Source organism: Nuphar pumila, chromosome 2 (assembly GCF_984573655.1).
Source record: "Nuphar pumila chromosome 2, dmNupPumi1.hap1.1, whole genome shotgun sequence".
In the NCBI taxonomy this organism is placed as follows: Eukaryota; Viridiplantae; Streptophyta; class Magnoliopsida; order Nymphaeales; family Nymphaeaceae; genus Nuphar; species Nuphar pumila.
Window position 1 is genome coordinate 45755847 of NC_143250.1, and position 22259 is coordinate 45778105.

At 39.5% G+C, this 22259-nt stretch overlaps 1 protein-coding gene across 2 annotated transcripts in view; it reads right to left on the reverse strand.

The window, feature by feature from the left end:
* LOC149845394 (tobamovirus multiplication protein 2A-like) overlaps positions 1–21040 on the reverse strand; it is a 57002-nt gene extending 35962 nt beyond the window's left edge. For both annotated transcript variants that reach the window (XM_089995730.1, XM_089995731.1), the window contains exons 1-2: positions 20990–21040; positions 20370–20678 (exon numbers count right to left, since the gene is read on the reverse strand). In XM_089995730.1, coding sequence (XP_089851856.1) covers positions 20370–20602 — 233 coding nt within the window. In that variant the 5' untranslated portion in view covers positions 20603–20678; positions 20990–21040. The remainder of the gene's footprint in view (positions 1–20369; positions 20679–20989) is intronic.
* Between the last annotated feature and the right edge of the window lie 1219 nt (positions 21041–22259).

The window sequence follows — 22259 nt, forward strand, 5'->3', positions numbered from 1 at the left end:
ATGTTACGACAACAAGAGTGTCATCTATATTGCAAGCAATCATACCTTCCATGAGCGTACCAAACATATCGAAATGGATTGCCACTATGTTCGTGACGAATACTTACGAGGAACAATTGCTCTATCGTATGTCACTTCAGAATATCAGTTGGCGGACTTCTTTACTAAAGCTCTTCCGACTCACCGCTTCATGTTTCTTCTTGGCAAACTTTCCGTCATTTCCCCGTAAAGTTTGAGGGGGGGTGTTAAAATATATATATATGTATGTATATTACATCAATACCCGATAGGGGTATTTTTGTAATTTCACATAGCTTTAGAAAACAACTATTTTTATTTTTTGTTAAAATGTAATTTCTTTTTTTTTTGTATTTTTTAGGAACCAAAACGGGCTCCAACCATAGAGTCGTTGGAGCCCCCAACAGTTACAAATGTGACCGTTGGGGGCTCCCAACGACTCCATGGGAGCCCCCTTTTGGGCTCTCCTTTTGAGGCCCTTGGCCCTCCTTTTCTTTCCACTCCTTGTATAAATAGGGGTGAACCCCTTGTATATTTTCATTCTTGAGAGCTCTCTCTCTTTTCAATAAGAGGCTTTTTATATTGTTGCCTTCTTAAAGGCTTGTGCTTGCATTGTCCCTTAGTGGACTTGTGATATTGTCTCTTTTATTCATTGTTGTAAGTGCTTATAAGCACTCTTTATATTTCCGCAATATCTCATTACACATACTCTCATAGAGGGTATTTTTTATCTCAAACTAAGCTTGTCTCTGAGATTATTGACAAGTAAGGTATTACGGATGATAAGGTTTGTGAAACTCCTGCTATAGTGGGAGCCAAAATGAAGATTGATGATGGTATTCCTCTCTCTGATCTCACCTCCTACCGCCAGTTTGTGGGATCATTATTATATCTGAGTATTACTAGACCAGATATTTCTCATGCAGTTCATACTGCAAGTCAGTTTCAACACGCACCAACATCGGTTCACATGAGTGCAATTCTACAGGTCGTAAGATACATAAAGGGTACTTTAAATAAAAGAGTATTCTTATCCTCTTCTTCTGAATTAAAATTAATTGTTTATATTGACTCTGACTGGGGAGGTGACCCAAATAACCGTCACTCCACCACTGGTTTTTATGTGTTTTTAGGATACTCGTTGATCTCATGGAGATGTAAGAAGCAGCAAAAAGTGTCTTTATCCTCAACAGAAGCTGAATATCGTGCCATGACAACTACTACCATGAAAATTATATAGATTCATCAGCTATTAGAAGACATGGGGATCACAATAGAAGCCCACCAAGCTATGATGTGATAACAAGAGTGCAATATACTTTGCCAAAAATCATATTTTTCATAAGCGGACTAAACACATTGAGATGGACTGTCACTATGTTCGGGAAGCGTATCTGAAAGGAGTTACAGATCTTTCATATGTAAGTTCAGAGTATCAATTGACAGATTTCTTCACCAAAGCTTTGTGTGCTCTGTGGTTCAATTTCCTCCTTGACAAACTTTTGGTCATCCTGCCCTAAGTTTGAGGGGGGGGGGTGTTAAATTATGTAATCAAATCTTGTAATCTAATATATATTTTATATATATAAGGTAATACATATACATATATATATAATATATGTATATGTATCTATCTATTATATATATATATATATATATATATATATATATATATATATAATATATTTAGTCGTAAGGGTATATTCATCATTTTACACATATTCTTTTTTGAGAATATATATGTAATTTTTCTTTTTTATTTTCTTTTTCCTTCTTTTTTCTTTTTTCTCTTTTTATTCTTTCATCTTTTAGCACATGGAGAGGGCCACCCAACATGACCATTGGACCCTCCGACGGTTATAATTATAATCGTTGGAGGGGTCCCAACGATCATATTGGGAGCCCCTCCATGGCCTCTCATTGTGTATAAATAGGGGTGTTCCCCCTTGAGTTTCGAGCATGGCTTTGGGTCAAAGCCCAAGTGTTTCTCAATAAAGCTTTTATTCTTTTATGCCTTTTGTGCATTTGTGAGATTTGATGAGTTGTGCACAAGTGTTCTAAGAGTGCTTATTGTGCATGTGTATGTATTTATCATCAAGAATATTAAGGTCTTGATCATAGTATCTTGTTAAAGATACTTCTACAACTCCACCATTGGTTTTTGTGTGCTTTTAGGAGACTCGTTAATCTCATGGAGATGCAAGAAGCAGCAGAAAGTGTCTTTATCTTCAACTGAAGCTGAATATAGCACCATGACAACTACTACCATGGAAATTTTATGAATTCATCAGCTACTAGAAGACATAGGGATCACAATAAAAAAGCTTACTAAGCTATGTTGTGACAACAAGAGTGCAATTTATATTGCCAAAAATCATACCTTCCACAAGCGGACTAAGCACATTGAAATGGACTGTCACTATGTTCGAGAAGCCTATCTGAAAGGAGTCATTGATCTTCCATATGTCACTTCAGAATATCAGATGACAGATTTCTTCACCAAAGCTTTGTGTGCTCCGTGATTCAACTTTCTCCTTGGCATACTTTCGGTCATCTTGCCCTAAGTTTGAGGGGGGGTGTTAAATTATGTATCAAATATTGTAATCTCATATATATTTTATATATATAAGGTGATAATCATATATGTATATGTATCTACCTAATTATATATATAAAATATATATTCCTTTATTATTAGTTGTAGGGGTAGTTCAGTCATTCCTCAATTCTTGCGCATATTCATTTTACGAATATGCTTGTATTTTTGTTTTTTGTTTTTTTCTTTTTCTTCTTTTTTATTTTTCTTTTCTTTTGACTAAAGTCAAATGTACCTTGGGAGGCCACTCTCATAGACGTTGGGCCCCTCCAACGTCTATGAGTTGGCCCCTCCAAGGCCCTCCTCATTGTATATAAATAGGGGTGTTCCCCCTTGAGTTTGGTATGACTTTGGGTCAAAGCCCAAGTGTTTCTCAATAAAGCTTTTATTCTTTTATGCCTTTTATGCATTTGTGAGATTTGTTGAGTTGTGCTTTTGTGCACAAGTGTTCTAAGAGTGCTTATTGTGCATGTGTGCACCTGTTTATCATCAAGAATATTAAGGTCTTGATCATAGTATCTTGTTAAAGATACTTTTACAGATACGTGATACACATCTTGGAGGGTTAAGCATTTTCCAGAGTTCAAGTAAAACTTCACACTCTCTTTTCCATGAACCTTAGCTTTATGTTTATCTCTCATATAGATCTTATGGTTTTCTCCCACGGTTTCTTATGTTTTGAACATACTTCTATCATTATATAAATGGATCGTTGATTCAGAATCCATCGTTGATCCAGAATCCACGTATCACCCTTTACTTAACATTAGCTTTATGTTTTAAACGTACTTCTATCATTATATCTCACTAACTATAGCCATCCGGTCGTCATCGGGCTTACTAGCTTTATTGCCTTAAAATTTATTCCTGTATCGGCATTCTCTCACATAATAACCCGGTTTTTCACAAGTATAACACGAAACAAAAAATTTCTTCTTAACAATGGAGTTGGATTTTTGGTTTTTGTTACTAAGTACGGGTTTGAACCTTGGTTTGCGTTCAACCATGTTTACCTTAGCACAAACTTCTTTTACTTCATCTTTCTTATCTCGAGATCAAGCTTCCTCCTCGATTTTAAGATGTTAAAGAAGTTGTTCTAAGGTAAACTCTTCATTTTTATGTTTTAATTCATTTTGATAATCTTTTCAAGATGGGGGCAATCTACCAATGATTGCAGTCACCTGAAATAATTCAATAAGATTCGTACCCTCAAACTTGATCTGATTAGCTAATATATGTGAAAATCTCTATAAAAAGAGATTTTGTGTATAAACATAATGTCGAAAACACAAAGTTTGCACAAAGGCACAAAGGAGAACTCTCACAAGTGTACAAAGGCACGGATACACATGCACAAGGGCATAAAAAATATCAACTTCAATAAATTGGGTCCCAAAAGGGGCTTTACAAAAGAATAAAATATCTTAAGGGGGAACACCCCTATTTATACAGAAATGGAGACCATGGAGGGGCTCCCAATATGATTGTTGGGACCCCTCCAACAGTCATAATTAGGACCGTTGGAGGGCCCAACGATCATGTTGGGTGGGCCCCTCCATGTGCTAAAAAGTAAAAGAACAAAAAAGAAATAAAAAAAGAAAATTACATACATATTTTTATAAAAAAGAATATGTAAAATAAAGTGAAATGATGAATATACCCTTATTGGGTACGAATATATATATATATATATATAAGAGAAGATACAATTTAACACCCCCCTCAAATTTAGGGTGATATAACCAAAAGTTTGTCAAGAAGAAAGTTAAACCTTGGAGAGCACAACGCTTTGATGAAGAAGTCTATCAGTTGATATTCTGATGTAACATATGGAAGGTCTATGGTTCTTCTTAAGTATTCTTCACTAACATAGTGGTAGTTCATCTCAATATGCTTTGTGCGTTCATGAAATGTGTGATTTTTGGCAATATAAATTGCATTTTTATTATCACAACATAGTTTTGTGGGCCCTTGAACTTGAATATTCATATCTTTTAGCAAGCTGCGAATCCAAACAATCTCCATGGTAATAGATGTCATAGCTCTATATTCGGCTTATGTGGATGACAATGAGACCTGTTGTTTCTTACATTTCTAAGAAATTAAAGATTCCCTTAAAAAATGCAAAAAACAATGGTGGAGTGACGGTTATTCGGGTCACCTCCCCAATCAGAGTCAGTATAAGCCATTAAATTCAATTCAGAAGAGGAAGATAGAAATACTCACTTGTTTATTGTACCCTTTATATATATCATGATGCGGAGAATAGCGCTCATATGAACTGTAGTAGGTGCATGTTGAAATTGACTAGCAACATGTACTGCATGAGAAATATCAGGCCTCGTAATGCTGAGATAAGTTAAAGATCCAACCAGTTGTCGATAAGGTGTGGGATCTTTTAAGAGAATCCCATCAATAATCTTCATTTTCGAACCTACTATTTCAGGAGTTTCACAGACCTTGTCATATGTGATTCTTGATCTGTCAAGAATCTCACAAGCAAGTTTAGTTTGAGACAAAAAATAGCCTCTATGAGAATAGGCAACCTCAATTCCCAAAAAATATGTCAGAAATCCCAAGTCTGACATTTCAAATTTAGAAGTCAAGATAGATTTCATGCTCTTGATTCATTCAGTATCATCACCTGTTATTAACATATCATCAACATATAACAGTAATATAACAATCTTTGCATCAGATTTCTTAACAAACAACGCAGTGTCAGTATAGCATCAAGATAAACCATTTTCAGTCATTACATTGTTAAACCTATCATGCCAAGCTTTGGGAGTTTGTTTCAAGCCATAAAGAGCTTTACGCAGACGAAGAACTTTATTTTTAAGAATTTCTATAACAGGTGAAGCATCCATGTAGACTTCTTTAGTAAGATCATCATTCAAAAAGGCATTTTTTGACATCTATTTGGTAAATATTTTATTTTCTTATGAAAGCATGGTAATTAGACATCTGACAGTAACCATATGAGCTACTGGAGCAAATGTCTCTTCATAGTCAATCTCGTATTCTTGACTATACCCTTTAGCTACGAGACGAGCTTTATACCTCTCAAAAGATCCATCACTCTTGGTTTTGACTTTGAACACCCATCGACATCCTATAGTTTTTTTTTCACTGGGAAGCGTTTGAAATTCCCAAGTGTTGGCTTTCCTAAGCGTTTTGAGTTCATTCTCCATGGCTTCTCTCCATTCAATACAACGTTTGGCATCGTCAAAAAAATTGGTTCAAAATATGAGTGAATGGCACTTAAGCAAGCCCGATATTTAGGAGAGAAAGAATCAAAGGATACGAATCTAGAGGGAGTTCTTCTAGTTCTTTCGATTCTTCTGGGGTTGGAATCATGTGAGGAGATAGATTCGCTAGGTTCACTATATTGCTCAATAGCACTTTTAAAAGTGTGTCTATCTCTATGAGTATAGGTGATAGGGTCTCTAGTTATATTTTCTTCTTGAGAGGTAGTAGGGTTAAAATTATTGTTGATTTCAACCACTTCATTGTCACTGTTATATGTCGATTCATCATCACTAGAGATATCATCATCCTTAGATAATAGATCCAAAAGAAAGCAATAGTCAGCATTTTCTAAATGAGATTAATTCTTTTCAAAACCACTATCATTTTCTAAAAACGTTACCTTCCTTGAGACATATAACTTATCATTCTTAGTATCATAACATCAAAACCCTTTTTGGGTTTCGAAATAGCCAAGAAAAACACAAGGAATGGCTTTGGGTGAGAGTTTATCATTTTTACATGTAAGGACAAAGCACTTACAACAAAAAACTCTCAATCTATTATAGTCAGGTTCTTTTTCGTATAGAGCCTCAAAAGGAGAGATTTTATCTAAATTTTTGGATGGAAGACGATTAATAAGATAAACAAAAGCAAGAGCCGCCTCGGCCCAAAAAAAGATTGGAATACTTTGAGAAATAAGAAGGGTTCTTGTGGTTTCAATGATATGTCTATGCTTCCTTTCGGCCAAACCATTTTGTTGTGGGGTCTTAGGACACGATCTTTGATGAATAATGCCATAGTCTTCAAGATATTTTTTAAATTCATTAGAGAGATATTCACCTCCGAAATCGGTCCTAAATATCTTTAAATTACTATTAAATTAATTTTTGATCATCTTATGATATTATTTAAAACATGAAAAAACCTCATTCTTATGTTTGAAAAAATATATCCAACAATATAGTGAAAAATCATCCACAAAAATCACATAATAGGCAAAACCTCACTTGGATATGGCGAGTGTCGGTCCCCAAACATCCGAATGAATAATTTCAAAGGGTTTAGAGATAAACATAGATCTTTGTTCAAAATGCATACTTCTCATTTTTTCAAAAATACAATCATTACAAGAGAAAGTACGTTTACAAAGATTTTTAATAAAGTCCAAATAGGACAACTTGGTGATGTTGGGATGACCAAGTCTTTTGTGCCAAACATTTATGTCTTTATGTTAGGTCACATTACAAAAAGAGGGTTTTTATGTTAGGTCACATTACAAAAAGAGGGTTTAGGAATTTAAAGAGAGTCTGCATAGTATAAGTCTCACTTCCTAGAGCCTTCCCCAATCAACCTCCTGGACCGTTGATCCTGTATTAAACATTTATTAGATGAGAATTGAATATCACACCCAAGGTCTGAGAGTTGAGAGACGGAAAGTAAGTTTAAGTTCAATTTTGGTATAAATCTAATTTTAGGAATAAAGAAGTTTTGGGTTTTGAAATTTCCAATTCCCTTAATTTCAAGAGAAGTGTCATCCACGGTTGACACAAAAGACGGTGACGAACTTTCAAGATATTCGAAAAGAGAGAAAATGTTTGGAGACATATGAAATGAAGCACCCGAATCTAAAAGCCAATAAGTTTTACCTGGAGGAGGAGGAGACACGGCAGCACCGGAAATAGCTCCTTTAAGAAGAGGTTGAAGAGCTTCTATAATTTGATTTAGAGATAGAGCTCCATTGGTAGATTCATCTTTTTGTGGTTGAGATGTGGTGGCCATTGCTAGTAATTTCTTTCACTTAGGACAAACCAGTTTGATATGACCCGGTTCTTTGCAAAAGTGACACAGCTTTGCTATAGTCCCTTCTTCCACGTTGACCACCTTGATTTTGGTTTTTAAAATGACGAGGTTTATATGTCCTTAAGTTGTTCCAGGGCCTAGAAACGACATTAGCTTCATCACACTCATCTTGATTTGTGGGCATTGCAAGAACACTTGGATTTTGCTTGCTAATGCCCATACAAGTTTCCTCTCCATTTAATTTAGTAATGACGTCTTCAAGAGAGGGAGAAGTGAAGGAGGATAGGAGAGAAGATCTAATTTGCTCAAACTCGAGCCTTAGCCCATTCAAAAAGTTGAAAAAACGATCATCTTCAAGTTGCTTATGACGAAGTTCTATGGCTTCTCCACTCCACTTAGGTTCGAGCATAACAAGTTCATCCCAAATGGATAACAGTTCGGGAAAATATTCTCTTATAGTCATCTCTCCTTGAAGAAGGGTTAGCGCCCTCTTTTGGAGGTAATATTTATGGGACAAGTCTCTAGAAGTGCACATCTTCTCAAGGTACTCCCATGCTTGAGAAGCCTTTTTAAACTTTATGATATTGGTGTTAATTCTAATCTCAATGGATGAGAAAATCCAAGACAAAATCTTAAAGTTCTTCGTATCCCACTCATGCTTTTTGCTATATTCTTCAAGAGCCTTCGTTCTTTCATCTCCCTCAAGAATTTTGATTTCTCTTCTTTCAACCAAAGTAATTTTTTGCTCCGGTTCCGGAATCGAGCCTTGAACATAACTCCAAAACCCTTTTTCCTTTAATAAGGGCTTCCATATTTTCGGCCCATACGTGATAATTGGAGCCATTGAACTTAAAGCCAAGAGAGAAATGAGTCTTTTTCACCCATTAGAGAGATAAGATAAAGGAAAAGAATACGTACCAAAAAGAGATTTTAACTCTTACTTGTTGAAGTAATCTTCTAAAATATTTGATGAAGAGAAGTCTTCACGCCAATCACAAAAAAATTGAAGGAACGCTTTTCGAGGCACTCGATATTGTGAAGAATGGCATGAATTTCTTTCTCCAAGCAACCTTGCTCTGATACCATGTGAAAATCTCTATAAAAAGAGATTTTGTGTATAAACACAATGCCAAAAACACGAAGTGTGCACAAAGGCACAAAGGAGAACTCTCACAAGTGCGCAAAGGCACGGATACACATGCACAAAGGCATAAAAAGTATCAACTTCAATAAATTGGGTCCCAAAAGGGGCTTTACAAAAGAATAGAATATCTTAAGGGGGAACACCCCTATTTATACAAAAAGGGAGACCATGGAGGGGCTCCCAATATGATCGTTGGGACCCCTCCAACGGTCATAATTAGGACCGTTGGAGGGCCCAACGATCATGTTGGGTGGGCCCCTCCATGTGCTAAAAAGTAAAAGAACAAAAAAGAAAAAGAAATAAAAAAGAAAATTACATACATATTCTTATAAAAAAGAATGTGTAAAATAAAGTGAAATGACGAATATACCCTTATCGGGTATATGTATATATATATATATAAGAGAAGATACAATTTAACAATATATGCATCTCATGGACTTGACGTACAGTGGTTTATCATAGAAGAATTTGAAACCCATATACTTATTAATCAAAAACTTACGATTTCTTGCATCCTCTATTTTGCTTGCTTTCAAGGGCTTCCCACAACTTATTTGCAGTGTTGACTTCTGAGTAGAGATCGAATAGGGTGTTTGAAAAAGGCATTCATTATATGTCAGCGACATACGAAGTCATCCAGCTTTCACTTTCGCCTCTTTCGGTTTTCAATAATGGTTTCATCCTCCCATTCTTCGGGACAGTCCTCCGTGAGCACGTACACCACATTTGCAATAGTGAGGAAGATGGGCACTTGTGTTATCACCTTTTGAAATTGGTGCCATCGAACTGGAACAATTTTGGCAGCTACTGGTTTTCAACCTTCACAATTGTCATTTTGCAGTCCTATCGCTTGAAAATTGTTATAAATTATGTTTTAACTTAGTGGGTCAGACAACTGAGCTTGAACCAAGTATGCTCGGAGGCACGTGTATACACACGCTATCTTTGAAGCAATAGTTGCCCCACTTAAGTGCAAATGGGTACTCATGTAACTATGCTCCCAGGATACAACCGAGCTTTCGCCAATTCAAGAAAAATCAAATCACGCCTTGCACTGGGTGAGACTGATAACCTCGACACGAACCACCTTGAACAGCTTCCTAACTAGGATAGGATGATTCAGGCTCGAATTGGATATGGATTCAGATATGGGTGTGGATCTTAACTGTAAGTGGGTATAGATCCTAATTGCAACTGGATATGGATCCTAATAGAAACTGGATAAGGATACGAACTACAATCGGATCTCGATCTTAACTAGATCTGGATATAGTTGGATCTTAGGTCAAACCGGATAAGGATCTGGGTCACACAGGGCATGGGTCTTAGCTTGAGTGGGACCCTAGGCTTAGCCTTGACTAGAACTAGGCTGAACCCGAGAGAGAGAGGAGAGAATGAGATGGATAGAATGGGGGAGACATGGGGTTTATATAGGCCTAGCCCCCAAGGGTCACATAAAGGCTCATAATGTATAAAACCCGCGTTAAAAAAAAAAGTTTTCGGACCCGGGTCGGGGCCGGACCCGAGCCCGTTAGGGTTATAAAACCCGACGCAGGAGAAAGGGTTTTTAAGAAAACCCCTCTCCCTTGTGCGCCGCACCCCGCCCGTGCCACTCCACCCCCTCGACCGGATAAGGGAAACCCTTGAGGGTTTCCCCGAAGATCCCCCCCCCCCCCCCGAGCTCTTTAAGAGCATCGCAGGAGCGAAGGGTGGATGAGCCTCTCTTCTCTCCTCCTCCTGGCTCTCCTCGCATCGGCGCCCCCTTATCACGAACCCTGATGCCTCCTCCCTCTGGTCCGATCGACGTCGACGTCACCGCTGCCACCATTGTCGGCGACCTCGAAGGTACGCCCTTCCTCTCTTCTCTCTATCTTCTTCTTTGATTTCTTCTCCTTCTCTGTCTTCCTCTTTTGGGTTGTCTAAGGGTCGACAGCCACTGGCGTGCCTTCCCCTGCTCCCCTTTTTTTTTCCTCTGTTGACCCTCTCATTGTTGGCTCGCTGGGAGGTCGGCAGGAGGCCCACGGCCCTGCCGCGCCCTCTCTCTCTCTCTCTCTCTCTCTCTCTCTCTCTCTCTCTCTCTCTCTCTCTCTCTCTCTCTCTCCCTCTGTTGTCTCGCTGGGAGGACGGCAGGAAGTCGGCGACCCCTGTCGCGCCCTCCCGCTCCCTATGTGCCTACCTGAAGGGTGGCAGGGGACCGACGCCCCCCCCCCCCTCAGCACCTTCCTCCTTTTCTTTGGGTTGTCGGGAGGCTGGCATGGGCCGGCGGTCCCTGACATGCTCCCCCCCCCCCCCCCTATTCATCGTTGTTTTGCCAAGCAGGGGCCGAGGCCCCTGCCATTCGTCGTTTCATCAGGCAGGAGCCCAGGCCCCTACCATTCCTTGTTTTGTCAGGCAGGGGGCGAGGCCCCTACCATTCCTTGTTTTGTCAGGCAGGGGTCGTTGGCTGTTTTGTCAGGCAGGGCTGAGGCCCCTACCATTCAGTGATTGTCAGGCAGGGGTCGAGGCCCCTGCCATTCGTTACTGTAGAAGAGAAAAAGAGGTAAAGAGAGAAGTCTAAAATCGTGTATTAGATCTAATCTCTACTTGTTTAAATAGAGATCAGCCATAAGAAAGAAATTACATATGGTCCCTCATTATTTAGAAAATACCAAAATCAGACTTAAGTAAAACTTTAAGAGCTCGACTTATTTAGAAGTCGACTTATTTTAACACTCCCCCTCAAGCTGGAGCATAAATATCAATCATGCTCAGCTTGCCGCAACATTTTGAGAAACTGGACCTGGCAAGAGGCTTTGTAAAAATATCGGCAACTTGGTCCTCAGACATTATATGCTTGGTAGATATATGTTCGGCTTGAACCATATCTCTTATGTAGTGGCAGTCAACTTCAATATGTTTTGTCCTCTCATGAAATACCGGATTATTTGCTATATATGTAGCCGCCTTGTTATCACACATCATCACCATAGGAGATGAAACCTTCACTTGAAGATCAGTCAACACAGTTCAAACCCACATCAATTCAGTTGTAGTTTGGGTCACAGCCCTATATTCAGATTCGGCACTCGACCTAGCTACCACGGTTTGTTTCTTGCTTCTCCAAGAGATTAAGTTTCCTCCAACAAATACATAGAATCCTGTGGTAGATTTTCTATCCTCTAGAGACCCAGCATAATCAGCATCAGAGTAAGCAACTACCTCCAGAGTACCTCCCTTTTTTAATAATAATCATTTTTCAAGGGAAGATTTTAAATACCTGAGTATCATCATTGTGGCATTCCAGTGTATCTTTGTTGGTTTGTCCATGAATTGGCTAACCTTGCTTACATACACAGCAATATCAGGTCTAGTCACTGTCACATACAGTAACTTCCCTACCAACGAGCGATAACTCCTACTATCGACGGGTTTTGACCCCTTATCCAATAAATGAACTTTATGATCCATGGGAATATTTGTTGGTTTAGCTCCCAACATTCCTGTCTCTTTTAATAGATCAAGCACATACTTTTGTTGAGACAAAACCACTCCCTCACTGCTCCTGACCACTTCTATGCCCAGAAAGTATCTAAGTGGACCAAGGTCTTTGGTAACAAAATGTTTTTGAAGATGAGCCTTTGTAGCTGCAATTTCTTTCATGTTATCTCCTGTAAGGATGATGTCATCCACATATACCACCATAACGATTAGGCCTTTCTTAATAAATAATGAGTGGTCTGACGCTGACCTATCAAAACCAAACTTTGACATCACATCAAACAACTTTTGAAACCATGCACAAGGACTTTGCTTCAGCCCATATATCGTCTTTCTTAATCTGCACACCTTCTGACACTCCCCTTCAACCTTGAACGCAGGAGGTTGTTGCATGTATATTGTCTCAGACGAATCCCCATATAGGAAGGCATTTTTCACATCTAGTTGACACAAACTCCATCCATGGTGAACAGCTACCAAGAGAACAAGACGGATGGTGCCCATCCGCGCGACAGGAAAAAAATGTCTCAAAGAAATCAACATTATATGTCTGAGTGTAACCTTTTGTTACTAACCTGGCCTTATATCTTTCAATTGAACCATCTGAGTTGTACTTAATGGTATATACCCATTTGCATCCAACGATGTCCGCATCCACTGGGGGATCAACAAGGTCCCATGTCTGTTGAGATAGTAAAGTGTCCATTTTATCTTGCATAGCCTGCTTCCACCTGCTATCGAGAACGGTCGTTTGATAACTCAGAAGAATAGTTTCAGCAGATAAGGCTGAGATAAATGCTTTCATCTGATTACCAATTCTGGCGTCTGACACAAACTGAGACATAGGATATAAGGTACATTGTCGTGTCCCCTTTCGTAGAGCTATTGGCCTGTTATCATCAACATAAATGTCATTGCTATCAGGAACACTTACCTCAGGAGAAGAAAAGGATGGAGGCTCTGGAGGAGGTGGAGTTCTACGCGCATACACCAATGGAGGATTGTGAAACCGTGAGGTAGGTGGAGATGAAGATGGAGTTGGATTCGGTAATGGGGGCACTGATTTCAAAGGAAAAGGAGAAACAGGAAGAGGAAATGAGTCATCTTGATCGGTTTGCAACTGAGCACCAGTACTGGAATAATATGGAATAGTCTCCAAGAAAGAAACATCTGCACTGACATACTCCCGACGGGAAATCGAATCATAACATCAATACCCCTTTTGATTCTTTGGATAGCCTATAAACATACACTTAGTGGCTTGAGTGGCTAATTTATCACGGTCAGGTCCAAGTCTGTGCACAAAACAAAAGCACCCAAATACCTTGGGCGAAAGAGAGAATAGAGGTATATTAGGATACAAGATTTGCAAAGGAATTTGGTCTTCCACGGATGATGAAGGCATGTGGTTGATCAAATAACAAGCTGTGATAACCGCATCACCGCAATATAAAGCAGGAACATTGGATTGAATCATAAGGGTGCGGGCTACATCAAGGAGGTGCCTGTGTTTTCGCTCAGCCACCCCATTTTATTGGGAAGTATAGGCATAAGTGGTTTGGGGTTGAATGTCATGGTCTCGATAAAATTGCAATAGAGCTTTGGTTTTAAACTCAAGAACATTATCAGTACGAATAATCTTGACAACAGATTTAAACTGAGTTTTTATTTCAATAACTAATGATTTGAGGATACTAGGAACTTCGGATCTTTCTTTTATTAAGAATACCCAAGACAACTTAGAAAAATCAACGACATTGGGTCCTGGTAGGAATCTTACTGGGACCCCATATATCCGCATGAAGAAGTTCAAAGACCTTCTGACTAGAAGGAAATGAACTCCGATGATGTTTGCCCAACTGACATGATTCACACTGGAATGATGTAGTAGACGGAATTTGAAGAATGACACGACGAAGTTTCAACAATGAAGGATGTTCGAGACGACGATGCCACTGAACATGACTCGAGGAAGAATCGACTGCAGCATAAATGTTTCCCACAAGGTGATGTAGATAGTAGACTCCATTTTCTTCATAGCCTCCACCAATCTTCTTCCCCGTTAGCAAATCCTGAAAATGACAGCACACAGAATCAAATATCACTCTACAATTTAGCTCTTTTGTAAGGCAACTCACTGATAATAAACTTTGAAGGAATGAAGGAGCATGAAGAACATTTTTCAACTGCAAGGAAGAGGAATATAGAGACATTTCCCTGACCAAGAACCGAAGAGGAACTGCCATCAGCTAATGAGACTCCCCGATGTACAGTAATAGCCTTTAGATCTGAAAATTTTTAGAGTTTTCACATAGATGTCTAGATGCACCAGAGTCAATAATCCACTTACTATCATGGGGAGAAAGATGGTCTCCAGTAGAGTAGGCCACACCAGCAATAGGAGAAGAGAAACTTGAAGGACGATGAGAAACCAGCTCTTCATATTATGCACGGCTAAGAGTGATAGATTCACTAGGAGAATTGGTTTCATGCTCCACCTCTAGTTTTGTAACATTAACTTTTGGAGCATTTGGCTTCAATGGAGAAAAAATTGGTCGTCCATGTTTACCCCAGCAGCGGTCTTCTAAATGTCCAGATTTTCCACAATAGGTACATTTGAGTTTGCCTCTACCTCCCATACCTCTTCCACGACGTCTGCCTCTAACATGCATAGTATTTCCTCGTCCATAACTAGGTGGTACAGCTAAAGCAGATGACTGAGATGCAGGTTAAGATTGTGGAAGAGAGATGGCAAGTCTACTCAATCGATTGTATACATCAGCGAGAGTAGGAACATCTGACCAGGTCAACATTTGAACTTTTGCAACTGAGAACTCTGATGATAGACCTGTGAGGAACCGAGCAACCATAGTCTGTTCTTGATGATCCTTCTGTTTGGAACACAGAGGCCTGTGAGCATTCAGTCTTTCAAAGGCTGCCTTAACAGAGGCATATTATTGGGCCAATGATTGATCACCTTGCTATAAATTATATATTTCCTATTCAACTTGCATAATATGACTCACATTGGTCTCTTGAGAGTACGTATCTCGAAGAGTGTCCCACATCTGTTTAGCCGTATTGTAATAAATTAAGCCATCTGTAATATGAGATTCAATGTTATTCATGATCCATGACATAACAATGTCATTATCTTCGTCCCAAGTATTATATTTTCTTGTTTTATCATCAGGTTCAGATTCCAATAGAATATATTTTCTACGATGTCCAGACACGGACGTCATAAAGGTTCTGGACCACCTTACATAGTTAGTTTCATTTAATTTCACAGAAGAACCATAGGAGAAGGGATTGGCAAAGGCTTTAAATTCCCCAATAGCTTCATTCTTATAATCAGATTTTTGAGCATCACCCATAATGAATAACACGAACTAAGAAGCCACAACCACTGACACTGCTGAAGTAGATGTCCACGTGCACAAAAAAAAAACTTTGTCACAGTTCGTAAATGACCAGCTACACCATGAACCGATCCACTATAGAGATCGACCTTCACCACAACACTCAGATCTGTGATCAGATCTGAATCAAACAGGACATAAGGTAGAAAACCATATGCCGATCCAAAACAAAATGACGATATACGCTTCACAGCCACCTGAACATACGATCAAATCCAAAGAAATATGCAGATCTACGACTATAAAAGTTCCTGTTTTTTTTTCGACAGCCAGAACATAAAAGAAGATCCAAAACAAACGACGATATAAGCTTCACAGCCAGCTAAATATACAATCAGATCCAAAGAAATAAGCAGATCTATGACTATAAGAGTTCCTGTTGTTGTTTTTCAACAGCCAGAACATAAAAATTAATGGCAATATAAGATTTTTAATCTTCACAGCAACCTGAATATACGATCAGATCCAAAAGAATATGCAGGTCCACGACGTACGACCAGATTTTTCTTCATGACAAAAAAAAAAACACGACAAGTCTGGTCGTCACCCACACCCACGACAAAAAAAAAATTGCTCGCCACCCACTTCACTACACCATTCCTGCACCGTACCTGTACCGAAACCCATACTTCCACCTGGACATTTAGATCTGATTACAGATCTGAGTCATGACTTTTGTTAGACTGCAAATTTGTTATCAGATCTATACCACTCGATTCTAAAAAAAAATCGAACACACCTTAGGTCTGGTCCCCTTCACACGATCTAGTACCCTTCACGCAAGCTTTCGCGCAGACCCTGAAGTCACACCCCTTCACACGATCTGGTACCCTTCACGCACACTTTGGCGCAGACCCTGAAGTCACGCCCCCCAAGGTCGATGGCTCTGATACCATGTAGAAGAGAAAAAGAGGTAAACAGAGAAGTCTAAAATCGTGTATTAGGTCTAATCTCTACTTGTTTAAATAGAGATCAGCCATAAGAAAGAAATTACATATGGGTCCCTCATTATTTAGAGAATACCAAAAACAGACTTAAGTAAAACTTAAAGAGCTTGACTTATTTAGAGGTCGACTTATTTTAACAATTACTTTTGTCAGGCAGGGGCCGAGACCCCTACAATTCGTTGTTCTGTCAGACAGAGGTTGAGGCCCTTGTTGTTCACCGTTTTGTCAGGCAGGGGTCTTGAGGCCCTGCCGTTCAATTCTTTCCTAGTAAGCAGGGGCCTTGACCCCTACCACTCATCAGATTCCGTACAACAGGAGTCTCAACCCTTGTCGCTCATGTTTTTCGTCGACATGGCAGGCCTTACCATTGTCCTTCTATTCTTTTTACAACTATGGCATAATAGCTTTCACACTCTTGCAGATTTACGCAACGAATCACGCTCTGGCTCCGCGGCCCAAGCCTCGTATCATCTACACTCGTAGGCGCATGCAACTACACAGCATCCCGAGGTAGAGGAAAGTCGCACGAGGATTTTGGATGAATGAAATAAAGTATAAGAGTTCTAAGATAGAATAGTTTATTTTGCATACATGTAGAACAATATAACTTGTGATTACCTGTTTGTGTTTTCTTGTTCCTACTCTTCAAAACTTACGTGCTTGATGTATACTGTATGGGTAGGCTCATTTCTACAGAAATTCCTATTACTATGTTTATATACTTGCTCGCCGTTGTGATTGTACTGTAGATGCCTTGTTTGTTATTGCATGAAGAATCTTGTTGCTGCCCTCGTGCAAGCCTCGTGGGGTATGCAGGTGCACGTACCATATTTTGTGTCTTTTGAAAAGGTGTGAAATTTGGGTATATACATCAAATCTCTTAAAGAGGATCTTCTTAGTGCAAGGCTCGACTTCTCGAGCACGATATCTTGTTTTAAAAATGAATATTTCACCTGTGTGTTGCTAGAGGCAACTAAAAGTACCCTGAGTCGGTTACTCGGAGGAAATGATGAGATCCACAACGATCCAAAGACTTGTCTGAAAATTCCTGTTTTGTAGTGTTTGAGCATACCAAGTATATTACTGATTCTATAAAATACTGTGATGGGGTTATCCTTCGAGAAACCCATAAGTGGCTATCGTAACCGGACCTTGAGACAGGTACGGTATATACATTACGATAAGAAGTATGAGAGGTCATTGAGTACCTTGAAGTGTGCAATAAGCACTTTATTGAAATAATGATGTCGGCCTCCACAGGCCAAATGCTTAAAGAGCAATGCATGTCATGTAGGAACTAAAGGAATTGCAAGATATTAAATGTTTGCCCTCTCATCGTAAGTCATACCTTTAGGCTGGTACGACCATACTTTCAGACAAGTACGTCACATTGGTGTTACAATGTTTGGACGATGAGGTTGTGGCAACCTCGAAGCGTGCATAAGGCACAAATGCTGAGATCACATAAATGGTGACAACTCGCCTTCACAGGCAAGATGCTCGAGTGGGTCTAATAGACTAGAGCATATAGAATGGGGCGGCGGTTAAGAAACTCCCATCGTACCCATTCGACATTCACGGTTCATCAAGAGAGAGGATGGATGGTACAAAAACTCCGATGGACAGCTTGTTAACAACCACCCTACGGGCAAAAGACTCAGTTTCCCCAGTCATCGGAGTTAGGGGAATTGGAATTACTATAAATTATCCTAATTGGTAACTCACAGGCACTTCTGCAGAAGTTGAATGCATCCATGGGCCACGAATGCCTTTGGGGATTTACTCTCTTGGTCACTGACCGTCCCTTTAGGAGCGGACTCAATCAGCCATCCGGGTTAATGAAAAACACCTGACATAATAATAAACCCCCAGATCGGTCTCAGCTGTTTTTACGTTTCGCGTCTGTGCGTACCCATAAGCCAGTTAATATCAGAACTTAAAGAATATCCCTTTCATAATAAGTTGTAGATGATTGATATTTATACTACTTGAAATGTTGTTATATCTGTTTCACGACAATAGATCTTTGCATAGTTTGCATATGTTGCACCTGCTAGAATAGATTACATTGTACTTGTTGCTTCTAATATAATAAATTGTTTATCTCATAAATGTTATGCTTTATTTTATTCTATATTGTTTATTCGTGCACCTACTAGTTTGTTATGAAACTGACCCATTTCATGGGCAGGTGATGAGTAGGACTTCACAGGCGGTCGATGGCGCGATGCAACATGGCTCGAGATTGTCCTTCTTTATGCTGATGTCTTGGCTGTGAATTTTGAGTTTTTCTTTAGGTTATTGGATAGTGGGAAAATGCTCATTTTGTAAGAAACTGCAGATTTTATTAATAATCTATTGTTTTGTTTCCTCACTTCTTTTGAGAAGTTGTTTCATGTGAAATGATGATTTTACTGCTAACATACCCAGAATTTGGTAACTTGTGCTCATTTCTAAATGTCTTCCGCTCTTGATTTTTAAAGTAAAAACTTTAATCTCTGAAAGGTTTTTCGTCAATGTTTTTCGAAATCACAAGTTGAAATTTTGGGGCGTTACATAAAGGGCCTTAAAGTGACCCAAATAGTACTGAACAAAGGACCAAGGCTGGCCATTTTAAAAGGGAAACACAAAATGGACAAGAAGGGCAAATTGTTGATCCATCATAACCCTGACAAGGTCAAGACAGTCCAAGACCGAGTCTAAGGTCAACAGTTAGAAGGGTTGGGTAGCTATGGACAGTTTGAACCTTTAATGCCCATGCAAGACTTGAGGATAAAAATGTCCCAAGTACCAAAAAGAAAGACAAAGCAGGACCGGATCCAAATCCAAAGGCCAAGGACCAAGAGATGCAATATCTAATGCACTTGAGTCTTGCCTTCGAAGGCACCACTCCTATATAAAATGACAAGAAAGGTTTCTACAACTTTCAATATGAAACTAAACTTAAAAGAAAAGACAAGAAACCCATAAACTTAAGAAAGTAGGAAAAAAACATGAAAAAAATTAGGAATAGTTTTGAGCCAAAATCCAACATATAGTGGAGATTCTTGTAAGTTCTTTTGCTATTGTTCTTAGTTTTTCTTTTATCTTAATATATAGGATATTATTCTTACAAGGTAAATGATGAGGTCTAATTTCTAGAAACTTGTATCAATTTCATTGGAAACTACCAATGTTAAAGAAAATGGAGTACCAATGCTTATTAGAAACTGGTACCAACAATTTTTAGAAACTAGTTTCAATCAAAAACGTACCTGAAACTTTTGAGGGTTCCCGTACCAACACCAGTACCGGTACCCGTACCCGTCTCTGGCAACTATGAGTTAAACCAATTTTGGTGAAATCTAAATGCACACAATTCCGTCAGAATGCATTAGGGCGGTTCTTGGATGGGTGGTGGAATCACATCTTGTGCAGGATCGATCCCCCCTGGGAACAGACCGGTGGCTTGCCAGGTGGGTATTCTTTCTTTCCGGGCTAGGGCACTCACCCAAGGTTTACCATCTAAGGAGGGGAGAGGCCCATTAAGGGACCTCTCCTTCAAAGCAGGTTCTTCGTCGTTGAGAAAAAAGAAAAGGAACAATATCATCATAAAAAGTGGAAAAAAAACGCCACAATGAAACTATCAGCAACCGCCTTAATTCCTAATACAGCAACAAGAACCGACACCAATACTTGGATCAATCCGATCAGAGCAAGAAACCACATACCAAGCTTTATGAAGTTTATCAAGGATGCTGGTCGAGACAGGAACGCTCATCAGCAACGGCCGACCTAACGTCATAATCACTGAACTCTCGCCCGCCGGCGGATTCGAATCCGCCGAGCTCCTCAACCATTCAACCAACAAATAGATCCCATACCCCACCATCGCCAACCCGGCCAGCGTGAGCAAGAAATTCAGCAGCTTCAATAAGCACTCCCAAAACCCCCGGCACGCCATTTCTGGGGAGGATCAAGATCTCCAAAAAGCAATCGCCGACGTCTCCCGGTTCCCCAAAACCCTAACCTACCAAACACTACACAAAATCAAGCAGAAACGGCAGAAAGTAAGAACATTCACTAACATCGCGAATCTGATGAAGAAGAGAACTCGTATTTCTAGTTTTTATGGGAAATTTTTGGTTTACATATGATTAGGAGAAATAAAGAGTGATTTCTAGACGGAAAATTTACAGAAAAATGTGAAAAAAATAGCAAAAAAAAAGGAGGAATCGGTAATTCTTTTTGCTGATTAATTTCTAAATCATGTAATCGAACAAATGCGAACGTTGAATCATCGATGCTGTTTTTTACGAATCCAGGGGTTTTGAGGGAGGAATTTTTTTACCTCTTTTCGGATTTGTGAGAGGAGACGGAGACGATGAGCAAAGAATAAGAAGAAGAAGAAAGGGAGGGATATGAATGTCATTTTCGGAGTTTTTCTTCGCTCAATAGACCATCCAATAGTCGTGCACCACGTGGGATGAGGACGCGGCGAGCTGGCAAGCGCATGTGGCGCGCTTCGGAAACGGGATCTCTCCGGCAACGCTGACGTCATCTCGGCTCAGCTGAGACGGCTTATGTTAGAACGAGCCGGTGGAAAGTCTATCGCTTGACCGGTTTCGGCAAACAGGCGGAGCAGAGTCGCCAAAGAATGGGTTTGATGACTCGTTTGGATCTAGATCCATATAAAATAGTCCAGAAGGATACTCAAACCTACTTAACTATGTGGGTTGGCTTAAGGCATTCAGGTTGAAAGATGTTGCGAGCTAGTTATTCACAGTGTGGTGTTCATTGGGCAAAGGGTGCACCACGGGTTTATACCGTTGCAAAAATAATCACAAGTATGGCCGGCCTAAGAAGTGCCACCAAGTCTTTGATCCCGAAGGTTTGGTATTTTGTAGGTTTCTATTTCCTTATATATAACATTAATCTTACTAAAAACTCTAGCCATACCCAAGTCCGCTGTGAAATTTTACAAACAATACCTGTCTTCATGTACTAATTGGATCCTTGGATCCCGAATTCTAATAAGGCATCCTGGGTAAGGGATAGGTTCGGGTCAAACTATTATGTTTTGTATTTTGTAATTTTCATTATATATATATATAGAGAGAGAGAGAGAGATGAAAACCTGCTAGATAGAAAGAAAGTATTATGCACCAACGGGGTCTCGGATTGTCTGGTAGGAGCAGTTAGTGCATGTTACCTTGTGTTGGGACATTCTAAGTTTGAATCCCAATGGTATCATTGTATAACTGGTAGGGGTCTGCCTAACCACAGCTTGCCTTTCAAAAAAAAGAAAAAAGCATACCATGGTTCATGTATTTTATAAGGTATGAGACAGGTCTGGTTCATGTATTTCTTATAGGATTGTGAATATTTTTTTTTATTATTGTGAACACGGACCCAGTTCCAGCACCTCAAAGTCAGATTTAGGTTCAAGTCCTCCTTGGTTTGAACTAGGTCGGACCCGTTGGCCTTTTCTCAAGTGGAAGTGGGTGAGAGTTGACTCGCTCTCAAGTTACATTGTGAACCGGAATTCAGCCAACCGTATCGCTTGAGCTTGGCTTTGGCAGCTCAGCTAACCAAGCCACTGTTTGGTGATATGTCATTAT